Source organism: Pelophylax lessonae (assembly GCF_965119305.1).
Source record: "Pelophylax lessonae genome assembly, chromosome: 4".
NCBI lineage: Eukaryota > Metazoa > Chordata > Amphibia > Anura > Ranidae > Pelophylax > Pelophylax lessonae.
The window spans coordinates 456,142,467-456,167,784 of NC_138771.1; the positions used below are offsets into that span (position 1 = coordinate 456,142,467).

The 25,318-nt window shown below is 43.4% G+C and overlaps 1 protein-coding gene across 1 annotated transcript in view; it reads left to right on the forward strand.

The window, feature by feature from the left end:
• Positions 1-1,414: 1,414 nt before the first annotated feature.
• The window catches only part of LOC309552115 (proton-coupled amino acid transporter 1-like), a 156,971-nt gene continuing 133,067 nt past the window's right edge, over positions 1,415-25,318 (forward strand). The window contains exons 1-2 of the mRNA XM_082252919.1: positions 1,415-1,577; positions 16,674-16,830. Coding sequence (XP_082109045.1) covers positions 1,556-1,577; positions 16,674-16,830 — 179 coding nt within the window. The 5' untranslated portion in view covers positions 1,415-1,555. The remainder of the gene's footprint in view (positions 1,578-16,673; positions 16,831-25,318) is intronic.

The following is a 25,318-nucleotide window of genomic DNA, read 5'->3' on the forward strand; positions in this document are numbered from 1 at the left end:
CCATGCCATGTTTTTTTCATTTTGGCATGGGGTTTCCTTTTAAGACCCATACCAGACTCAAAAGGCATGAACACATAAGCTAACATGGAGGGGTGTTTAGAGGCAAAATAAAACGTCAGACGCCCCTTGGAGCAGCTGTAAAAACATCCAGTGTGCATGAGCCCTAAACTTCAGTTTAGCATCTATAGTGTACATGAGGCCTAATGCATGTTCCTATGTGAACATACAGTATCACACAAAAGTGAGTACACCCCTCACATTTTTGTAAATATTTTATTATACCTTTTCATGTGACAACACTGAAGAAATGACGCTTTGCTAGAATGTAAAGTAGGGAATGTACAGCTTGTATAACAGTGTAAATTTGCTGTCCCCTCAAAATAACTTAAGGTTGGCACCTGTTTTAATGCCAATCCACAGTTTGGGCCAGGCTGGATTCAGTTGGGTATTATGGAGGGGTCCTTACTCTTTGTATTTCCACCATTAGATCAGTGGCCCAACGGCATTTAACCCCTTAAATTCCTCAGTTACTTATTCAAAATGATGAAAATGTATATAGTTGGCAAGGTTGGCACCTGTTTTCTTGTCAATCCACAGTTTGGACCAGGCTGGGTACAGTTGGGTATTATGGAGGGGTTCTTATTCTTTATATTTCCACCCTTAGATTAGTGGCCCAACAGCGTTTAACCCCTTAAAATCACCAGTTACTTATTCAAAATGCTGAAAATGTATATAGTTGGCAAGGTTGGCACCTGTTTTAATGCCAATCCACAGTTTGGGCCAGGCTGGATTCAGTTGGGTATTATGGAGGGCTTCTTATTCTTTATATTTCCACCCTTAGATTAGTGGCCCAACAGCGTTTAACCCCCTAAATTCCTCAGTTACTTATTCAAAATGCATATTTTTTCATCCATTTTTCACTATTGTTTTTTTTCAGTAAAAACACAAATAATCTAGATTTTTTTTTATTAATCTGATTGTTCACAAATAATATTTAACATTTATGTAGAAAAAAAACAGATTTACTGCAGAGGAATAAGAGGAAAAAAGGTTTATTTGTCATAGTAATGTATAAGAAACTGCCGAATAAGAAACCAACTTCAGTGAATAAGAAACTGGACGAATAAGAAACCAACTTCAGCCTCGTGCACAGGGGTGCATGGTTGTTCTTATCAATAATGTTCATGGAACAATAAAGTTTTTTTTATCAAGGAGTTAAAGAAACCGGATTTAAAAAAAACAACACCTCCTTGCTTATGTTGCGGTGAGCCGATCAGCTGATCGGCGGGTCACGTGACTGGAATATGTGTGTCTGGCTGGAATGGAGTGAGGAAGAAGAGGAGAGCAGAGTGGGGGAGATCGGGCTGTAAGTGTCGGCGGGCCCCGGACACCTTGGGGACAGGAGGGAGGGGACAGAGGAGTGCCGTCAGTAGAGGAGGAGCTGACAGCTGGATGTGCACTGTGCACAGGGCACGAGTTGGCATCTGACTCACTTAGCAGATTTGCAGGAAAAGGCCCGGCTTGTGTCACCATGGTGATGGTACTGGGGGTTTGAATGGTGAACAGCTGCACAGTAGGTCAGTGCTTTTAATGCTTGCATTTTTTTTATTATGTATTTATATTATACGAGGGTTATAAACTAATATTAACAGGGACATCTATGGGTCAGGTGTTCAAGTTTAGTTGTTCTCACTTTGTGATTGTAGTTGTCTGCAGGTGATGGTGGCACCAGCTAGATTAGATACCCTGATTTATGGGGAGGAGGAAGAGTGTGATGGGGTGAGATCAGGAGGAGAGGTGTAAGTATGATGAAAGGAAGGGTTGGGTATGCACACAGAGTATAAGAGGTCTGATAGTGTGAGCTCAGGATGAGAGGTTAGTTTGTTGGGGTAGCTTCAGGAGGGGTGACATTGTGAGAACAGGAGGGCTGATTAGCAGGGTGACAGTATGAGAACAGGAGAGGTGATTATTGGGGTGACATTGTGAGAACAGGAGGGCTGATTAGCAGGGTGACCGTATGAGAACAGGAGAGGTGATTATTGGGGTGACATTGTGAGAACAGGAGGGCTGATTAGCAGGGTGACAATACGAGAACAGGAGGGGTGATTATTGGGGTGACGTGAGAACAGGAGGGCTGATTAGCAGGGTGACAGTATGCGAACAGGAGGGTGATTATTGGGGTGACATTGTGAGAACAGGAGGGCTGATTAGCAGGGTGACAGTATGAGAACAGGAGGGTGATTATTGGGGTGACATTGTGAGAACAGGAGGGCTGATTAGCAGGGTGACAGTATGAGAACAGGAGGGTGATTATTGGGGTGACATTGTGAGAACAGGAGGGGTGATTAGCAGGGTGACAGTATGAGAACAGGAGGGGTGATTATTGGGGTGACAGTATGAGAACAGGAGGGCTGATTAGCAGGGTGACAGTATGAGAACAGGAGGGGTGATTATTGGGGTGACAGTATGAGAACAGGAGGGCTGATTAGCAGGGTGACAGTATGAGAACAGGAGGGGTGATTATTGGGGTGACAGTATGAGAACAGGAGGGCTGATTAGCAGGGTGACAGTATGAGAACAGGAGGGGTGATTATTGGGTTGACAGTATGAGAACAGGAGGGCTGATTAGCAGGGTGACAGTATGAGAACAGGAGGGGTGATTATTGGGGTGACAGTATGAGAACAGGAGGGCTGATTAGCAGGGTGACAGTATGAGAACAGGAGGGCTGATTAGCAGGGTAACAGTATGAGAACAGGAGGGGTGATTATTGGGGTGACATTGTGAGAACAGGAGGGCTGATTAGCAGGGTGACAGTATGAGAACAGGAGAGGTGATTATTGGGGTGACATTGTGAGAACAGGAGGGCTGATTAGCAGGGTGACAGTATGAGAACAGGAGAGGTGATTATTGGGGTGACATTGTGAGAACAGGAGGGCTGATTAGCAGGGTGACAGTATGAGAACAGGAGGGGTGATTATTGGGGTGACAGTATGAGAACAGGAGGAGTGATTATTGGGGTGACAGTATGAGAACAGGAGGGCTGATTAGCAGGGTGACAGTATGAGAACAGGAGGGGTGATTATTGGGGTGACAGTATGAGAACAGGAGGGCTGATTAGCAGGGTGACAGTATGAGAACAGGAGGGGTGATTATTGGGGTGACAGTATGAGAACAGGAGGGCTGATTAGCAGGGTGACAGTATGAGAACAGGAGGGGTGATTATTGGGGTGACAGTATGAGAACAGGAGGGCTGATTAGCAGGGTGACAGTATGAGAACAGGAGGGGTGATTATTGGGGTGACAGTATGAGAACAGGAGGGCTGATTAGCAGGGTGACAGTATGAGAACAGGAGGGGTGATTATTGGGGTGACAGTATGAGAACAGGAGGGCTGATTAGCAGGGTGACAGTATGAGAACAGGAGGGCTGATTAGCAGGGTGACAGTATGAGAACAGGAGGGGTGATTATTGGGGTGACAGTATGAGAACAGGAGGGGTGATTATTGGGGTGACAGTATGAGAACAGGAGAGGTGATTATTGGGGTGACATTGTCAGAACAGGAGGGCTGATTAGCAGGGTAACAGTATGAGAACAGGAGGGGTGATTATTGGGGTGACATTGTGAGAACAGGAGGGCTGATTAGCAGGGTGACAGTATGAGAACAGGAGAGGTGATTATTGGGGTGACATTGTGAGAACAGGAGGGCTGATTAGCAGGGTGACAGTATGAGAACAGGAGAGGTGATTATTGGGGTGACATTGTGAGAACAGGGGTGCTGATATTCAGGGTGACAGTATGAGAACAGGAGGGTGATTATTGGGGTGACATTGTGAGAACAGGAGGGCTGATTAGCAGGGTGACAGTATGAGAACAGGAGGGGTGATTATTGGGGTGACAGTATGAGAACAGGAGGGCTGATTAGCAGGGTGACAGTATGAGAACAGGAGGGGTGATTATTGGGGTGACAGTATGAGAACAGGAGGGGTGATTATTGGGGTGACAGTATGAGAACAGGAGGGGTGATTATTGGGGTGACAGTATGAGAACAGGAGGGCTGATTAGCAGGGTGACAGTATGAGAACAGGAGGGGTGATTATTGGGGTGACAGTATGAGAACAGGAGGGCTGATTAGCAGGGTGACAGTATGAGAACAGGAGGGGTGATTATTGGGGTGACAGTATGAGAACAGGAGGGCTGATTAGCAGGGTGACAGTATGAGAACAGGAGGGCTGATTAGCAGGGTGACAGTATGAGAACAGGAGGGGTGATTATTGGGGTGACAGTATGAGAACAGGAGGGGTGATTATTGGGGTGACAGTATGAGAACAGGAGAGGTGATTATTGGGGTGACATTGTGAGAACAGGAGGGGTGATTAGCAGGGTGACAGTATGAGAACAGGAGGGGTGATTATTGGGGTGACAGTATGAGAACAGGAGGGCTGATTAGCAGGGTGACAGTATGAGAACAGGAGGGGTGATTATTGGGGTGACAGTATGAGAACAGGAGGGCTGATTAGCAGGGTGACAGTATGAGAACAGGAGGGCTGATTAGCAGGGTGACAGTATGAGAACAGGAGGGGTGATTATTGGGGTGACAGTATGAGAACAGGAGGGGTGATTATTGGGGTGACAGTATGAGAACAGGAGGGTGATTATTGGGGTGACATTGTGAGAACAGGAGGGGTGATTAGCAGGGTGACAGTATGAGAACAGGAGGGGTGATTATTGGGGTGACAGTATGAGAACAGGAGGGCTGATTAGCAGGGTGACAGTATGAGAACAGGAGGGGTGATTATTGGGGTGACAGTATGAGAACAGGAGGGCTGATTAGCAGGGTGACAGTATGAGAACAGGAGAGGTGATTATTGGGGTGACATTGTGAGAACAGGAGGGCTGATTAGCAGGGTGACAGTATGAGAACAGGAGAGGTGATTATTGGGGTGACATTGTGAGAACAGGAGGGCTGATTAGCAGGGTGACAGTATGAGAACAGGAGAGGTGATTATTGGGGTGACATTGTGAGAACAGGAGGGCTGATTATCAGGGTGACAGTATGAGAACAGGAGGGTGATTATTGGGGTGACATTGTGAGAACAGGAGGGCTGATTAGCAGGGTGACAGTATGAGAACAGGAGGGGTGATTATTGGGGTGACAGTGTGAGAACAGGAGGGCTGATTAGCAGGGTGACAGTATGAGAACAGGAGGGCTGATTAGCAGGGTGACAGTATGAGAACAGGAGGGCTGATTAGCAGGGTGACAGTATGAGAACAGGAGGGGTGATTAGCAGGGTGACAGTATGAGAACAGGAGGGGTGATTAGCAGGGTGACAGTATGAGAACAGGAGGGGTGATTAGCAGGGTGACAGTATGAGAACAGGAGGGCTTATTAGCAGGGTGACAGTATGAGAACAGGAGAGGTGATTATTGGGGTGACATTCTGAGAACAGGAGGGCTGATTATCAGGGTGACAGTATGAGAACAGGAGGGTGATTATTGGGGTGACATTGTGAGAACAGGAGGGCTGATTAGCAGGGTGACAGTATGAGAACAGGAGGAGTGATTATTGGGGTGACAGTGTGAGAACAGGAGGGCTGATTAGCAGGGTGACAGTATGAGAACAGGAGGGCTGGTTAGCAGGGTGACAGTATGAGAACAGGAGGGGTGGTTAGCAGGGTGACAGTATGAGAACAGGAGGGGTGATTATTGGGGTGACAGTATGAGAACAGGAGGGCTGATTAGCAGGGTGACAGTATGAGAACAGGGTGGCTGATTAGCAGGGTGACAGTATGAGAACAGGAGGGGTGATTAGCAGGGTGACAGTATGAGAACAGGAGGGGTGATTAGCAGGGTGACAGTATGAGAACAGGGGGGCTGATTAGCAGGGTGACAGTATGAGAACAGGAGGGGTGATTAGCAGGGTGACAGTATGAGAACAGGGGGGCTGATTAGCAGGGTGACAGTATGAGAACAGGAGGGGTGATTATTGGGGTGAGGGCATGAGTACAGGGGAGGAGGGATGATTAGTGGGGTGAGGGCATGAGTACAGGGGAGGAGGGATGATTAGTGGGGTGAGGGCATGAGTACAGGAGAGAAGAGGTAATTAGTGGGGTGAGGGCATGAGTACAGGGGAGGAGGGGTGATTAGTGGGGTGAGGGCATGAGTACAGGGGAGGAGGGATGATTAGTGGGGTGAGGGCATGAGTACAGGGGAGGAGGGGTGATTAGCGGTGTTAGGGCATGAGTACAAGAGAAGAGGGGTGATTAGTGGGGTGGGGGCCTTAGTATAGGAGGGGAGAAGTGCAAAGTGACAGAATGGAATATGTACAGGAGAAAAAGGTAAATAAGCTGATTAGTGGGACGCCTGGATGAGCAGAGATGACTATTGGGGTAATGGTGTGAATATCTCAGACTAATTGGTAAAAGTAAATTGGTGGCATTATTTTGTGTACTACTGTATCTTAATTTTCACAAACAAATTATAAAAGATTTATTTTCCAACATGGTACTTCTGAAAACCTAAACCTGCCAGCTGACCAAGAAGTGTGTAGTCGGCTACAATTGAATTCCTCCTACAAGATGCAGAATCAGCATATGTGGTCTTTAGGTTGTGCAAGTGCAAGAATAATCTGGATAATGGTTTAAATTGGCTTGGTCAGAAAACTATTCTGCATTGGTATACACTCAGTATGAATGCTGGTTTTTAGTTCCCTTTATTTTGCACATTGTGCAATCACTTACACAGATGTGCAGAGTGCATTACAGTCATGAGAATTGAACAGTTAGATCGGAGATGTCCATATGAAAAGTAACTTGATTCATTCAGTCAATAGGTCAATGCTGACCTTAAACTATATTAAGCTGGGCAATTGTCCAGACATTAACCGCTTCCATACAGAGCAGTTAGACCCCCTTCCTGCCCAGACCAATTTTCAGCTTTCAGCACTCTCACACTTTGAATGACAATTGCTCAGTCATGCTACACTGTAACCAAACAAAATTTTTATCATTTTATTTCACACAAATAGAGCTTTCTTTTGGTGGTATTTGATCACAACTGGGAGTTTTTTTTTTTCGTGATATAAGCAAAAAAAGAGCAAAAATTTTGAAAAAAAAAAAACTTTTTTTTTGTTTCTATTATAAAATTTTGCAAAAAATTAATTTTTCTTCATACATTTGGGCCAAAATGTATAATGCTACATATCTCTGGTAAAATTAACCCAAATTAGTGTATATTATTTAGTCTGTGTGAGTCTAGAAGCTATGGTACTAATTACTGAAAATTGATCACACCAGATGTACTGATGGCCTATCTCGTTTCTTGAGGCCCTGAAATGTCAGGATAGTACAAATACCCCCCAAATGACCCCTTTTTGTAAAGTAGACAGTCCAAGGTATTTAGTAAGAGGCATGGTGAGTTTTTTGAAGTTATAATTTTTTCCCACAATTCTTGGGAAAATGAAGAAAAATTTAGTTTTTTTTCTTTTTTTTCCCAAAACGTTGTCAATTTAAAAGCTATTTCTAACACATAGCATGTACACAGCAAAAATGACACCCCAAAATTAATTCTGCTACTCCTTCTGAGTATGGTGATACCACATGTGTGAGACTTTTACACAGCCTGGCCACAAAAAGAGACTCCACGTCCAAGTAGCACCATAAGGCATTTTAGGAGCATAAATACACATAAAACTTTCTTACTATCTATCACACTTTTCAAGGCCCTAGAGCACCAATACAATGGAAAAGTCCACAAAATGACCCAATTTTGGAAAGCAAACACTCCAACGTATATTCTATGAGGCATTATGGGTCCTTTGAACATGTCATTTTTTTCGACAAGTTTTTGGAAAATGTGGGAAAAAAATAAAAACTTTTTTTTTTTACACAAAGTTGTCAATTTACAGGATATTCCTAACACATAGCATGTACATAGCAAAAATGACACCCCAAAATACATTCTGCCACTCCTCCTGAGTATGGCAATACCATGTGTGAGACTTTTTCACCGCCTAGCCATATAGAGGGGCCCAACATCCAAGGAGCACCATCATGCATCCTAGCCACTTGCCTGGGCCTATTTTTGACATTTGGTGTTTACAAGCTAAAATCAGTTGTTTTTGCAAGAAAACTACTTGGAACCCCAAAACATTATATATTTTTTTTTAGCAGAGACCCTAGAGAATAAAATGGAGATTATTGCAATATTTTTTATCACATCGTATTTGCGCAGCGGTCTTCCAAACGCAATTTTTTTTGGAAAAAATTCACTTTTTTGAATTAAAAAATAAGAAACCAGTAAAGTTAGCCCAATTGTTTTCCATAATGTGAAAGATAATGTTACGCCGAGTAAATAGATACCCAACATGTCATGCTTCAAAATTGCGCACGCTCACAGAATGGTGACAAACTTTGGTACTTAAAAATCCCCATAGGCGACATTTTAAAAATGTCTACAGGTTGCTATCTTAGAGTTACAGAGGAGGTCTAGGGCTCAAATTATTGCTCTTGCTCTAACTATCGCGACGATACCTCACATGTGTAGTTTGAACACTGTTTACATATGTGGGCGGGGTTTCCGTATGCGTTCGCTTCTGCGCGCGAGCTCACGGGGACAGGGCGCTTTAATTTTTTTTTTTTTACTTTTTATTTTATTTATTATTTTTTATTTTTACACTGTTTTTAAAGAAAAAAAAAATTGATCATATTTATTTTTATTACAAGAAATGTAAACATTACTTGTAATAGAAAAAAGCACGACAGGACCTCTTTTTTTTGTGAGATCTGGGGTCAAAAAGTCCTCAGATCTCACAAGTACACTAAGAGATAGAAAAAAAAAAATAAATAAATAATAAAAAAAAATTAAATAAAATGAAAAAAAAAAAAAAGGGACCTTTAAACTGGTTGCTAGACAACGACGTTTGCCGTAGCTCCGGTCCTCCAAGACCATAGAGTCGAGTGAGGGCAAGCTTGCCCTCACTCGACATCCTGTCTGTGAGGATCCGGGACCGGATCGTTTTCCCCGCTGCCGGCGGGTCCGGTAAGCGGGGAAAAGGACCAGAATGCGGCGGGAGGGGGGGGGGGCACCTCTTCCGCCACCCCGGAAGGGTGATCCCGCGGCGAATCCGCTGCTGGGACCGCCCTTATCGGAAAGCCAACCGTCCACCGTTTAAAAAAATACCAGGGTTATGGCAGCTATCTGCTGCCATAACACCGGTATTTAGGTTTAAACGGAGGACGTATATAAACCTTTTTGGACTTAGACATGGTGGCTGTATGAAGGGTGACAGGTACTTGGGTACTTTGCTGGGCAGGTGACAGGTACTCTGGTACTGATGAGCAAGTGGCAGGTACTCGAGTACTCCGATAGGCAGGTGACAGGTACTCGGGTACTCTTATGGGCAGGTGACAGGCAGGTGATAGGTACTGATGAGTAGTACTGATACTGATAGGTGATACTGATACTGTACTGATGGGTACGGATGATCAGTACTGATACTGATGGGTACTGATGAGTACTGATGAGTAGTGATGGGTACTTATGAGCAGATGGAAAGTACTCAGGTACTTCAGGTGTGAGGTACTCTGATGAGCAGGTGGAAGGTACTCGGGTACTCTGATGGGTAGGTGACAGATACTCAGGTACTCGGGTACTCCGATGACGGGTACTCGGGTACTCCGATGACGGGTACTCGGGTACTCCGGTGACGGGTACTCGGGTACTCCGGTGACAGGTACTCAAAGTACCCGAGTACCCGTCATCAGAGTACCCGAGTACCCGTCATCGGAGTACCTGTCACCTACCCATCAGAGTACCCGAGTACCTGTCACCTACCCATCAGAGTACCCAAGTACCTGTCACCAGCCCATCAGAGTACCCGAGTACCTGTCATCAGAGTACCTGATGGGCTGGTGACAGGTACTTGGGTACTTTGATGGGCTAGTGACAGGTACTTTGATGGGCTAGTGACAGGTGCTTTGATGGGCTAGTGACAGGTGCTCTTTATTAGGGGGGGCAATCAGTGTGTTTGGGGTGCACTGTATTTGGTAACTAGCTGTTACCACAATCTCCTCCTCACACAGGATCAGTGTGTGAGGAGGAGAACACGGTGACAGCTAGTTACCGTGTTCTCTGTTGACATTTGTGACCGGCTGTGATTGGACACAGCCGGTCACGGGGTAAAGAGCCAATTTCATTGGCTCTTTACCTAGATCGGGGATGGGCTCTGTCCGAGGGACGAGCCTCGTCCCCGATCGGCGCGCTGCGCGCCCCCAGGGGCGTGCATTGAGAAGGGAACGAGCGGCTCGCGCTGGAGCCGCTCATGTGATCGTCTGTGATTGACACAGCCGATCACGTGGTAAACAGCCAATTTCATTGGCTGTTTACTGTGATCGGGGTTGGGCTCAGTCCAAGGGACGAGCCTCACCCCCGATCGCTGCGCGCCCCCGGGGGCGCGCAGTAGCGGGGAGATCCTGCCGCCGTCATTTTACTATGGCGCGGTATGGAAGGGGTTAACAAATGCAACCAGATTTAGGCCTCATGCCCGCTGGACGTTATAAAAATGCCAGTAGCTTTGTAGTGTGTTCTTCAGCATTTTTCCAGCGATTTTTAGTGTTTTTAGCTAAAAATCACCTCTCTTCTATTTTAGTAACTCCCACTTTCCCACAATGCAATGCTTGCCAGAATTGCATCGCATGGGTGTTCACAACAATGCGATAAGATAGGTGCGGGGAAAAAGGGTCCTACAACATTTTGGTGCAAATGTGGTCCCTTTTTTTTTTTTCCGGCATCAAAATTGCATCGGATGGGTGTGAACACCCATGCAATGCGATTCTGTCAAGCTCACTGCATTTTGCAATCTGTTTCGGGGGGTCGTTCATAAAACATTAAGCCCCCGTTCATATCGGGCAGATTTGACATATTAAACTGCATGCCAAATCGGAGCCTATTGCCGGCAACGTCCCTGTCCGAATTGGTGCAACCCTGACTTTGCGGCCCCGCACCGATTCCCAAAAGTAGTTTCTGCACTATATTTGGCGATTTCAGGGCGATTTCAATAGACATCTGTGCATGAACCCATACAGATGTCTGTCAAATCGCCCCCGAATGCGTACTGACATGCGAGTTTGAAATCATGCGTGTTCAGCTGAATGATTTCAAACTCGCCCTCAGTATGAACCGTTGCCAGCAGTAGGCTCAGATTTGACATGACAAATCGCATGCCAAATCAGCATAGTGTCAGCAGGGGCTTCATGTTCCATGAACGATATTCCGAAACAGATTGCAAAACGCAGTGCGCTTGCCAGAATCGCATCACATGGGTGTTCACACCCATGCAGTGTGATTAGGTGTGGAGAAAAAAGGGTCCTACAACATTTTGGTGCAAATGTGATGCAATTTGAGCCATACAAAATCTATGGCTCAAATCTCATCGCACAGACATCACAGGTGATGTGCACAGGAATGGCGTGCATTTTTGGTGCAAGTCACATCCGGTGTTCAGCATGCACCAGTGTTGAACCCAGGCTTAAAAAAGCAATGAAATAAAAAACGCTGCCAACTGGCGTTTTTTGGAGTTTATCAGCGTTTATTGACGTTAGAGCGTTTTTACAGCTGAAGAACGCCACTCAAAACCCACTAGTTTTCGTTTTTTTTTTTTTTCAGCCAGAAAAAACGCCCCTGCCAAAAACTGCTGATAACAGCCTGTGTGTGCATGGACACATAGGATAACATGCTAGGGAGTTTATTGGCTGCAGGGAAAAAAACGTCTTGACGCCAAAAGCAGCTGCTGTAAAAACGTCCAGTGTGCATGAGACCTTACTGACGTTAACTGCTTTAGGCTCCATTCACATTTAAACCAACACAAAGTGGCACATAATTGTGAAGTGGAAGGACAATGATAAATGGTTTTCAAATATTTTTACAAATATCTGAGAGTGGCGTGCATTTATATTCAGCCCCCTTTACTCTGATACCCCCAACTAAAATATAGTGTAACCAAGTGCCATCAGAAGTCACCTAATTAGTAAATGGAGTCCACCTGTGTGTAATTTTAATTTCAGTATAAACACAGCTGTTCTTTGATGCCCTCAGAAGTTTGTTAGGTAATCTTCATCAACAAACAGCATCATGAAGGCCAAGGAACACACCAGACAAGTCGGGGATAAAGTTGTGGAGAAGTTTAAAGCAGGGTTAGGTTATAAAAAAATATCCCAAGCTTTAAACATCTCACAGAGCACTGTTCAAGCAATCGTCCGAAAATGGAAAGAGTATGGCACAACTGCAAACCTACCAAGACATGGACGTCCACCTAAACTGACAGGCCAGGCAAGGAGAGCATTAATTGAGAAAGCAGCCAAGAGGCCCATGGTAACTCTAGAGGAGCTGCAGAGATCCACGGCTCAGGTGGGAGAAGGATAACTATTAGTCGTACACTCCACAAATCTGGCCTTTATGGAAGAGTGGCAAGAAGAAAGCCATAGGAAGTCCCATTTGCAATTTGCGAGAAGCCATGTGGGAGACACCGCAAACATGTGGAAGAAGGTGCTCTGGTTTGATGAGACCAAAATTGAACTTTTTGGCCTTAAAGTAAAACTCTGTGGGACATAAAACTAGCACTGCACATTACTTTGAACACACCATACCCACCGTGAAACACGGTGGTGGCAGCATCATGTTGTGGAGATGCTTTTCTTCAGCATCGACAGGAAAGCTGGTCAGAGTTGATGGGAAGATGGATGGAGCCAAATACAGAAAATAGTGGATACCAGGTCTCACTGGGGGAACGAAGGTAAACCACCAGAAAGACTCTAGAAAGTGGGGATTTAAATGTGCCCAAAATACCGGAAAGATAATTTTAAAAGTTTTATATATTTTATTCAGAAACACAGAGACATTTTTTTTCTTAAAAGACAAACATGTATAACATATAAAATATGTATTACACATTCGGCATGTCATCATACAATAGTAGGATCATACGTATTGCACATTCTACATGTCATCATGCAATAGATGGATCGACACGTTTTGCCCACAAAGCGAGCTTCTTCAGGATCCAATAATGTATGAGCCTTCAAGAGTATAAGCCCTTTAGATATCTTCTAACTCGAAATAATTGCTGTGTGGATCAGGTCAGCGTATATCAAGAAAAGGTTCAGGAGTCTTTTGAATATAGGATCGGATGCATTGCAAAATAGGACCTTTTAAAAATTGAAAATAAGACCACCTGTAGCCAAAATATCCATCAACTCCGGACAGGAGATGAAACTAAGGTTATAAAGAGGACCCTCAAGCATTTTCAACTTAATTCAGCTACTCAAACACCTCCATATCCAGCATCACAAACGCCACTATCAGATGTATACAGGAAGAAGAATCTCATCATCCACAATTGAAGTCGAGTAATGTCAAAGCCAAATACAGGGCAATCTTAGAAGAAAACCTATTCAAGTCTGCAAAAGACTTGAGGCTGGGGTGGATGTTCACCTTTTAGTAGGACAACGACCCTAAACCTACAGCCAGAGCTACAATGGAATAGTTTAGATCAAAGCATATTCTTGTGTTAGAATGGCCCAATCAAAGTCTAGACCTAAATCCAATTGGGAATCTGTGGCAAGACTTGAAAATTGCTGTTCACAGACGCTCTCCATCAAATCTGACTGAGCTTTGCAAAGAAGAATGGGCAAAAATTTCACTCTCGATGTATAAAGCTGGTATCATCCCCAAAAAAACTTGCAGCTGTAATTGCAGTGAAAGGTAGTTCTACAAAGTATTGACTCAGGGGGGCTGAGAACAAATACACGCCACACTTTTCACATATTTATTTGTAAAAAAATTTGAAAAACATTTATCATTTTTCTTCCACTTCACAATTATGTGCCACTTTGTGTTGGTCGATCACAAAAAATCCCAATCAAATACATTTATGTTTTTGGTTGTAACATGACAAAATGTGGAAAATGTCAAGATGTATGAATACTTTTTCAAGGCACTATATTTGCATGGAATGTATGGCAATGAAGAGATTGTATGTACATGGATAGGAAGCTGGTCACAGGGATGCATTCAGAAAGTATAGAGAAATGTCTAATTTTCTAAATAGTGTAGGGTTGTGAGTGGTATGCCCTAGGGCTCTGTCCTGAGTCCAGTTCTGTTTGCTGATGATGCAAAGCTAAACAGATCAAAAACTTCACTGCAGGATATAGACTGCAGGATATGAAGACCTCGAGAAAATAGAGGGGTGGGCAGCTATAAGGCAGATGAGGTTTAAAGAAGTATGGGAATAAAAAAAAAAAAAACATTTATACTTGTCTCCATGCTGCAGCATCTGTCTTATGCTGGAGCTGTCCCCCGCAGGGGAGAACTAGGTGATCATATGACTGCTGATCACTCAGTTCTCAGTCTTCCTGGAACAGTGAGCGGTGACTTTTAGCTACCGCTCTAGGCTCTGCCCCTCCAGTGCTCACTGGAGCATCGGGCCAGAGAGAACACAGCTGGTTTCAGTTCTCGGCATCAGGCTGAGCCAGCTGCCGATAAGGCATCTGGGTGGATTCCAACAATATGGTCAGGATCGTTCCAGAACTTGGAGTGGCTGTGTGACATTAACCGACAGTGGACATTAGCCCGCTGTCTGCTCAAACTGGGTCACAGGATTGTAGAAGGAAGTGCATTCAGAAGAGAGGTCTCACCAAAAAAAGCTTAGGCTATATTTCTCTTTAATATTGAAAAATGTGAAGTAATACACCAGGGAGTTAACAAAATAAAAAAACCACGCAAGTTACTAACTAGGGGAAGCTGTGGGTCTTTGTGTAATACAGACTCCGCAATAGCATGCAATTCCTTGCTGCATCTAGATGGGCTAGCAGACTCTCTGCATGCAATTGAAAATGTATTTACTCAAGAGATAAAACAGTAATTCTACCACTTCACAAAACACTGACCTCTTCTTTTTTTTTTTTAACATGCTGTACAGTTTTGGTCACCAGTCCTTAAAAAAAATTTCCTTGAATTGGAGAGAGTTCAACAAAATTAAGTTATGAGGAACTACTACAAAAATGAAACTTATTCTCCAGATTTATCAATGGTGACTGTAGTATCTGGAAAAAATGTTTAAAGCGGAATCTTAAGTGGTTGTAAAATCCAGTAATTGAATTTGAGCAAAGCACATATATCTGTATTGTTTACTTATCTCTCTCCAAGCTCTAAGTGTAGTTTCTCTCTGGTGCTTCTTCCCTCTGTTATCAGCATGAGTTACTTCTGAGAAGTTTTCTGAAACCTGAAATGCATTTCGGTGGGGAGGGAGGGGGAGGAGAGCTCAGCAGACAGCTTGTCTATTCATGGCACAGTTCTTCTGTGTGAAGGGGGTGTGTTACTTTTCTTCCAATCAGCTCTCACACACTGTAACTGCAGTCTCTCCACCCACTCCTCGGTTTTCCTGACAGATGAAGAAAGATTGTAATCACAATCTGCCTTTTTGAAGGGGTGTAGACAAGAGACTACAGAAAAACAAGTTAAAGCTATGTAGAAGGATTTGTTTTATCTCTGTGTATCATCTGAGGCTGTTCACTTCACTTGGTATGTGTGAGGGTTAACAACCACTTTAATGGCACTTTTCCACTGCAAGTACCGGCTCGGCTCCACTCGGCCCTGCTTGGCTCGGTTTGGTTTTCCACTGCATGGTACCACATGGTACAGTGTTGGAACGGTTCAGTACGGTTTGGTATGGTTTGCTTTTCCACTAATAGTAAGTGGGTGGGATAACAACGATTCTCTGACCAATCAGTGGCTAGTAGTGACAAACAGTCAAGGCTGCATGCAAAGGATTGTGGGATATGGTACCGGTACGGCCCTCTTGGAACCACAACCAAGGTGGTACTGTTTAAGCGAGCCGTACCGTTCGGTTCCATGTAGTGGAAAAGCACCGCCGTACCGTACCGTTCCAACACCGTACCATGCGGTACCATGCAGTGGAAAAGCACAAAAGCGAGCCGAACCGTTCGGTTCCATGCAGTGGAAAAGCGCCATAACTGTATCTGAGCACCACAAACTTAAAATGCTGTTTAGTTCATTTTTTAATAGTTACAGCAAACTCCTCTACCCATCCATGTCTCCATGCTTAATTTGGAAAATCAGGCCCTAGCATTTCTAGCCACGGCCAATTGGAGTAAGAGCAAATGATTAATGTAGCATTTTACTTCCTGAAATCCTTCTGCCCTTAGCTCAGGCATGAAGGTGTGGTTAGCTGAGTAAGCTCCTCCTCCAGATGAAGGAAGAAGAATGGCCAATGAAGACTAATGAGATGTATATAATTTTGGCCTATGACAGAAACCAGAAAGCAACTGGAGTAATGTTAAAAATTAAAAAAAAAAAAAAAAGTTAAAAAGTAAATGTAATGCACCGTTCTATCTATTTACTAAGGCTAGTAGTATGGGGAATACAAATATTAAAAGGATAAGTTTACCTTTTACAGAAAAAAAATAATAAATGCAATAAACAATAAATTTTTTTGCAGGAAAAAAAATGTGCATTTATTTTCTCCTGCAGGAGCCTCTTAAAAGGGAGTAAATAAGAGAAGTTCTTTGTTAGGGATTATATCCATTTTACAAAGATAAAATATTATAATATTGTCCACAAACCTTTGTGGATTATTCTAGTAATGTTCTTGCAATTTTAGGAACCATGGCTACCACCAGGCTGAGGAATGACATGTACAATGACTACAGCTCCACTGACTCTAGCCCTACTGAGGAACATTCACCAGCAATCAACAACGTTCCCTCTAGAGCTGGACAGTATGAACGCATTGGAGAGCACAGTAGCAGCAGCACAACGTGAGTATATTCTACACTTGAGGGTAACCTAAAATATTAGTGGCTATACTTAAGCCGGCAATAGAAGGTTCGAATCCAGTTCAGCAAGGATTTTTCAATTGATCTCTGCTAACAAAGTAATTTTAAATAAAGCAACACTATACTGTATAGCTCTAATTCATAGGTGGTTTTGTGAAACTTGTTCCTTGTATAATGAATACTGTGTATGATTTATTTTATTTATATATATATATATATATATATATATATATATATATACATACACTGCCTTGCGAAAGTATTCGGCCCCCTTGAACTTTGCAACCTTTTGCCACATTTCAGGCTTCAAACATAAAGATATCAAACTGTAATTTTTTGTGAAGAATCAACAACAAGTGGGACACAATCATGAAGTGGAACTAAATTTATTGGATATTTCAAACTTTGTTAACAAATAAAAAACTGAAAAATTGGGCGTGCAAAATTATTCAGCCCCTTTACTTTCAGTGCAGCAAACTCTCTCCAGAAGTTCAGTGAGGATCTCTGAATGATCCAATGTTGACCTAAATGACTAATGATGATAAATAGAATCCACCTGTGTGTAATCAAGTCTCCGTATAAATGCACCTGCACTGTGATAGTCTCAGAGGTCCGTTTAAAGCACAGAGAGCATCATGAAGAACAAGGAACACACCAGGCAGGTCCGATATACTGTTGTGGAGAAGTTTAAAGCCGGATTTGGATACAAAAAGATTTCCCAAGCTTTAAACATCCCAAGGAGCACTGTGCAAAGGATAATATAGAAATGGAAGGAGTATCAGACCACTGCAAATCTACAAAGACCTGGCCGTCCCTCTAAACTTTCAGCTCATACAAGGAGAAGACTGATCAGAGATGCAGCCAAAAGGCCCATGATCACTCTGGATGAACTGCAGAGATCTACAGCTGAGGTGGGAGACTCTGTCCATAGGACAACAATCAGTCGTATACTGCACAAATCTGGCCTTTATGGAAGAGTGGCAAGAAGAAAGCCATTTCTTAAAGATATCCATAAAAAGTGTCGTTTAAAGTTTGCCACAAGCCACCTGGGAGACACACCAAACATGTGTGGAAGAAGGTGCTCTGGTCAGATGAAACCAAAATCAAAATTTTGGCAACAATGCAAAACGTTATGTTTGGCGTAAAAGCAACACAGCTCATCACCCTGAACACACCATACCCACTGTCAAACATGGTGGTGGCAGCATCATGGTTTGGGCCTGCTTTTCTTCAGCAGGGACAGGGAAGATGGGAAGATGGATGGAGCCAAATACAGGACCATTCTGGAAGAAAACCTTGGAGTCTGCAAAAGACCTGAGACTGGGATGGAGATTTGTCTTCCAACAAGACAATGATCCAAAACATAAAGCAAAATCTACAATGGAATAGTTCACAAATAAACATATCCAATGGCCAAGTCAAAGTCCAGACCTGAATCCAATCAAGAATTTGTGGAAAGAACTGAAAACTGCTGTTCACAAACGCTCTCCATCCAACCTCACTGAGCTCGAGCTGTTTTGCAAGGAGGAATGGGCAAAAATTTCAGTCTCTCGATGTGCAAAACTGATAGAGACATACCCCAAGCAACTTACAGCTGTAATCGCAGCAAAAGGTGGCGCTAAAAAGTATTAACTTAAGGGGGCTGAATAATTTTGCACGCCCAATTTTTCAGTTTTTTTATTTGTTAAAAAAGTTTGAAATATCCAATAAATTTCCTTCCACTTTATGATTGTGTCCCACTTGTTGTTGATTCTTCACAAAAAATTACAGTTTTATACCTTTTGTTTGAAGCCTGAAATGTGGCAAAAGGTCGCAAAGTTCAAGGGGGCCGAATACTTTCACAAGGCACTGTATATATAATATATGTGTCAGTTCAATATAGGACTATTTAAGCATGTCCTTGTAGATATCAAACATTGAAAAAATGTTTAAAGGATAAGTAGGTCTAGTCTTCCCTGCATTGCCTACGTAGATCTCACTCAGAGGCTTGTAGCGTTTTGCTCTCCCTGCTGGCTTCCTGATCTGATGATCAGGCCTGCCAAGGTTGGTCTACAGACTCCTTTTGGGGCTGCGAGGAGGATAGGAGCTGATTCAGCTGCCAGCACCATAGAATGTCTGTGTGGCTGAACTGCACAGGCATGGATATCAGATCAAGGAGTCAGAAGAGGGATGTAAATAGAGATGTGGGTCTCAGAAAGAGATCCAGGTAACTAACTAGGAGGAGGCAAAAGAGGAATTAAACCTTGTGGGAACATTATTTTAACGCTTTAAAGTAGAACCAAAGGCAAAACTGTTTTTTTTTTTTTTTTTTTTTTTTTCATTTTTGGATTGAGTAAGGAAGGGTTATTATAACCCCTGTCATTTTATTTTTTTCCATTTGTATCTCATTGGGGAGATTTCCCTTCATTTCCTGTTCCATAGCCAAAACCGGAATTGAGAGAAAATCCCTCTCCAAAGTGAGGGAATCCTGGAGTGTCACCAGAACCAGTATCCCTATTGAAATATTTCCTTTTAAGAACAAAAACAGTATGCAGTGTGCAATTACCCATGTCAGACAATTTAAATACAATTTTTACTGTGCTCACTTCAGTAGGTTCATTTCTGATTGGCTGATACCTGTTACTTTGGGTAGCATCTTTGCTCTTATTGTGATGCCTTATTAAAACTGAGCTTTAGGCAGGTCTTAATGCTATAGTCTTAATGCTATAGTATAGGACAGGGGTCTCCAAACTATGGCCCTTGAGTTGTTCACAAACTACAATTCCCATCATGCCTAGTCATGTCTGTAAATGTCAGAGTTTTACAATACCTCATTTAGTTCTGCAACAGCTGGAGGGCTGTAGTCTGGAGATGCCTGGTATAGGGAACATTGCTCCCAAGCACAGAATCCGGTCATCCTCATGGAGGATCAGGTGTTGAACGCCAGAAGAAGCAAATCATATGCCGCACAGACTACACAAATCCAAGGAAAATTAAAATGCTGGTAACTTTATTCATCCGGACAACACAGAGAATTCTTGCCTGGGACCTCCTTTGACAAGTTTCACCATTACACCTCTGCTATTAAGCCCAGTTTTGTGGATGAAATGTATCAGAGGTGGTGGTTGGGTTTTCTTTAGAGTGCAGCCTTGTTCTCTCTACTCCTGTCAGCAAACTAACAGTGTTTAGATATGCACAATTGTCTACTGCAATGGAACTTAAAGGGGTTGTAAAGTCAGTTTTTTTTTTCATTTAAATGCATTCTATTCTATTAAAGTAATAAACCTTCTGTGTGCAGCAGCCCACCTCAGCCCCCCCCCCCCCCATGCTTACCTGAGCCTCATCTTTATCCAGCGATGTTCACTACTGTCTCAGCCATCTGTGACTCCCCTCCTAATTGGCTAAGACACAGCAGCGGTGCCATTGGCTCCCACTGCTGTCAATCAAAGTCATTGGCCAATCAGGAGAGAGAGGGGGGCGGGGCCAAACCACAGCTCAGTGTCTGAATGGACACAGGGAGCAGTGCCTCGGCAAAGGTGCCCCCATAGCAAGCTGCTTGCTGTGGGGGCTCTCAAAGAGAGGGAGGTGCCAGGAGCACAGAAGGGGGACCTGAGAAGAGGAGGATCCAGATTGCTCTGTGCAAAACCAACTGCACAGAGCAGATAAGTATGACATGTTTATTTTTATTGAAAAAAAAACAAGATTTTACAATCACTTTAAAGAATTTGTTCACCTTTTGGAACATGTTGCACGTTCCAGCTATTTTTAGGGTGGAACATGTAACATGTTCCAGCACCTGCCGCCTCTCCACCTGGTCTCCCACCTCAGTGTGATAGTGGGTGGTGGATCTTCTCCCTGCACCCACTGTCACAATTCAAAAACAGCGTGGACACAGACACATCATTCATTCAGTTTCCTGTGAATGAATGAACTACAAGTATCGTCAGCCAACGCAGCAGATGGCTTGTAGTTCTGAATGAACTGTGTGGACGCTGATGAGCATGCTTGTAGTTTATTCACAAACCCGTCAGCTTTCAAACTGCCAGCGCATATGGAGGTACGGGCTAATAGCTGCAGGGCTTGTCTGCAGAGGCCTAACCTTTCTCTCCTAATCCACAGATTATGGATGCAATGCTTTCCAGGCTCCAGCAGGAAAAAATAATAAATACACATTTTTTTTTTTTTTTTTTGCAAAATATATGCATTTATCATTTTTTTTCCTAATAATTTAACTTTGCCACCTTTTCCAGGCCTACTTTGCCTCAAATTATGGGGAGCTATCTTGACAAATTGACATATTTATACGAACACTTTCTAAAGAAATAAAACTACTTTTTTATGACACTGTAACTAAATTTAAAGTGGTTGTAAAAGCTCAAGTTTTTTAGAATGCATACATTTAAAAAACCTTCTGTGTGCAGCTCCCCCAGCAGTCCCCCCCCCCCCCCAATACTTACCTGAGCCCCATCTTGATCCAGCGATGTGCACGAGAGCAGCGGCTCTCTCTGGTACCTCCTTCTCTTCCTGATTGGCTCTACTGTCGATCACAGACAGTGAGCCAATGAGAAGAGGGTGGGGGCAGGACCAAGGCACGCTCCATGTGTAAATACACACAGCAGTGGCTCAGGAGCCCCCCATAGCAAGCTGCTTTCTATATGGGTGGGAGGGAGGGGCCAGGAGTGCCAGTTCAAAACTGCACAAAACAGGTAAGTACTACATGTTGTTTTAATATCACTTTAAGCCTAGGTTTACACTGTGCCGGTTTCCTGGCAGCCACATTTTCCTGGGCACAGCAGCCCATACATTTTAAATGGGCTGCTGAACCTATGCAAACAAAGGGAAAAGGTCCCGACATCTTTTCCAAAAACAGACGCAGGGAAGCCGCATAGAGCTGTGTAGTTCCCAGCATGGGAAAACATGCTGCAGTTTTCAGAACGTTGGGGGTGCCATTAAGAATGAACAGCAGCGTGTTTTTCCTAGGGATGCCGGAAAGCTTGTGAACCTGGCCTTAGTTGAGCTTCAGCGCCTAAGGACTTCTAATATGTTTTGGGGCTCCAGTTATGAGTATTCTTGGGTCTCTGCCACCTCCTACAAAGCCATAATGAAATTGCCACTCTTTCCTAGGGTGTGCCAGAGTCATTTAGGTGTGCAGAAACTCTGCTGGTCATTACAGGCAGTTATTTGCAGTTAGGGCGGATCTGGAAATTCTCAGAACGATATATAAGCTAAACTCTCCAGGCGATCTAAGATATACTAAGATAACTATACAAAACTGATATCCTATTTTTTAGGTGGGAAGTACTTTTTAAAATGTATGATTTAGATATGAAAGACGTTTGCTAAGGGTTAACCTTATCACTAGAGATCTGTGTCGTCTGTAGTTGCCCATTTATTATTATTGCACAACTCTGAGTCACGGGACACATGTTGATGGTTTTGCTATTGGCAGTGTAACTACAGTGTATTGGAAGAGAAAAATTCAAATACTTCTATTTAAGTGAGTTATATAAAATGCAAGGGCAAACTTTTTTTTTTTTTTTCTTACCTTTCTCTGTATTTAACAACTTAATGTTTGTTGTATGCAACACCTGTTATACAGGATTTCTGACTTTTTTTTTTTTACCAGCAAGAAATACTGCATTTTTGTAATTACATGTGCTTCAACTTTCTCATGCTTTCATTAAAGGAAAAATCCTCTTTTAGTAAAATGCAGTAACAGTCATTTGCTACAAAACCTGTTTTTCATGATTAAGGCCCCTTTCACACATGCGGACCGTTCAGATCCGCCTGTCAGTTTTTTAGGCGGATCTGAACAGATGCCGCATGCATCTCTATGGGGCAGCGGATGTCAGCAGAGACATGTCCGCTGACGCCCGGTGCCATCTGATCCGATCCTGTCCGTCAAATCCGGACAGGATGGAAAAACCCTATTTTCCATCAGTCCATCGGATCGGATGAGAACGGACTCATCTGATTCCCCCATAGAGGAGAGCGGGGATCTGACACCTCCGTCTCCGCACACAGAGCGGAGATGGAGCTGTCGTCTGCCTGCTCAGCGGGGGATCCTCGGATCCATCCCCCGCTGAGCAGCACGGCTCCATCGACGGAACGGAGCCGTGTGAAAGGGGCCTTAATGTTAAAATGACCTATTACAGTTTTTTTTAGATACTGTATATTTTTGTCTTCTTTTATAGAATGGCAACCAGATGACCTCCTGTATACCAAAGGTGTATAGAACATGACGTATTGTATCTTACCAGTCTTTATATTCAGTAATGCCTTAGTTTTCTTTTTTTTTTCAAGCTAAGAACATTTTTAGGGAGATTTACTAAATCTGGTGCACACAGAATCTGGTGCAGCTGTGCATAGCAACCAATCAGCTTCTAGGTTTTAGGCCAGGTTCACACACATTGGGTCGTGGGTTCGTGCCTGGGGTCTGTTGCGTCCCTGTTCCCCGGTTCAGGTGCAAATCTTGTCCGAATTATAGCCTGAATTTGCACCTGAATCGGAATCCAAAGTTGCACAGCACCCTTTTTGAATGTGGACCACAGCCGCCCGAACCTGTGTGAACCAGCTGCATTGAGAGCTGGTCACACTCGCCTGCCATGCGAATTGGATGCGAGGAAATCAACATCCAATTCTCATATGTGTGAACCCAGCCTTATTGTCAAATCTTAAAGTGAAACGTCAACCAAAAGAGGAACTTTTTTGCTCTTCCTCCTCCTTCACATTCGGCACTTTATTTTTTTAGGGGGGAGCGGGTACCTGGTTTGCACAGGTAACAGCTCCCCCACTTTCCGTTCGGATCGCAGCGGTGATCCGAGCAGAAGTTCAGCCCTTCCTCCTTGCCCCACAGCCTTCTGGGAAGCTGCACATCTCCCAGAAAGCTGTGGGACCATTCAGATGATGTAGTGTGGTGAACAACCAGCTGTGAAGCCAAAAGCAGTCACAGCCAGCTGTCCACAATTAGTATGCCGGTGACCGAAGCCCAGTAAAGAAACTGGCCAGGCGAGGACCGCGCTGGATCCTTATGCCTCGTACACACGCAACGATTATCAGCCGACCGATTGGTCAACTTTTGTCCAGTGTTGTTGTGTTGGTTGAAATGTGCTCTAGACTGCACACGAATTTTCTCGGCCAACAAAAACCAACTTCAGAAGTGATGTCATGTGCTGGTTTACTTTCCATGTGTTTTTTTCTTCTCTGAGCATGCCCAGCCTTGCTCCTCAGATTTTTGTCTGCCGAAATCTGTACTGACTGACCGAAAATCGGCCGTTGTGTTGACGGCCAACAAAAATTTTATAGCATGCACACCAGATTTTGTTCGGCCGAAAAGTCGGAGTCGGTTGTCGGAAGCATCATACTAACAAGCCGAAAATCAGCCGATCGTTCACGGCCAACAGTCGTTGCGTGTGTACGAGGCTTTAGACATGTGAGTTTCTATTCAAAGTCAGCAGCTACAGTTTTGATAAAGATGACTTAACAAGCTGAAGTTAGAAGCTGATTGGTTACTATGCACAGCTGCAGCATATTCTGTGTGTACCAGTTTTAGTAAATCTTCCCCTTTAAAGTGGGACTATGCTCTTTAAAATCTATTAATACACCGTTTCACCCTTCTCTGCACATGCTCATTTACTCTCCATTTTTACGCATTTTTGTAAGCACTGCCGAATTTGTAGAGGCCAATCTGATGACAGCCTTAAAGCAGAATTAAATCCTTCTATCCTTCACAGCCAAGAAAGCTGCTTATGTTTGATGTTTAGGGATGTAATTACACGGTGGGCGGTCTGGAAGTGGTTAATTATCAATATAGAATGTATGTTCCTTGCTAAAGAAATTATTTTTTTTAAAAGTTATGGCTAAAGTTCTGCTTTAGGCAGTAACAGAAAATACCTGTTTAACTTGCCAGAAATGCAATGTACTTGTTGCTTCCTGCCATTTAAACTGAAATTACAAATAATGATTTGTTCCATGGCTGTCTTCTGTAAATTGGAGCAGGAGAGAAATGTATTGACAACCATAGCTCCCTCCATAGATACAGTATGGTGAGTGAGCGTTGTCACCCAGGGAAAGGAAGTTTGTTTCCAGGATTACTAGGTGAAAAAAATAAAACCAACACTGCAGCAACACCTAAGGACTGACTGGTAAGCTGCAATATTTTACACTTTTTGATTTTAAAGGGGGGGGGGGGAGGAGAGTCAATGCAGTATATGGAGAGTGAATATTCCAGTATACAGCTGTGAACTGATCTAGGTTCAGATAAAATAGAGCTATTAAGATACAATATTCTGAAATCTGTATTCCCCTGTGGTATTTGGTGTTGGCTAAAATCATTAATTTAGTATTCAATAGTTTTTTATTGATTTTTAAACAACGTATTATAGTCATACAGCATAATTCGGAACTGTAAAAAAAGGGAACATAGACAAGAGAAAAGGGGGTGGCCTGTGCAAAGGCATTCATTTCCGAACAATACATAACAAAATAACAA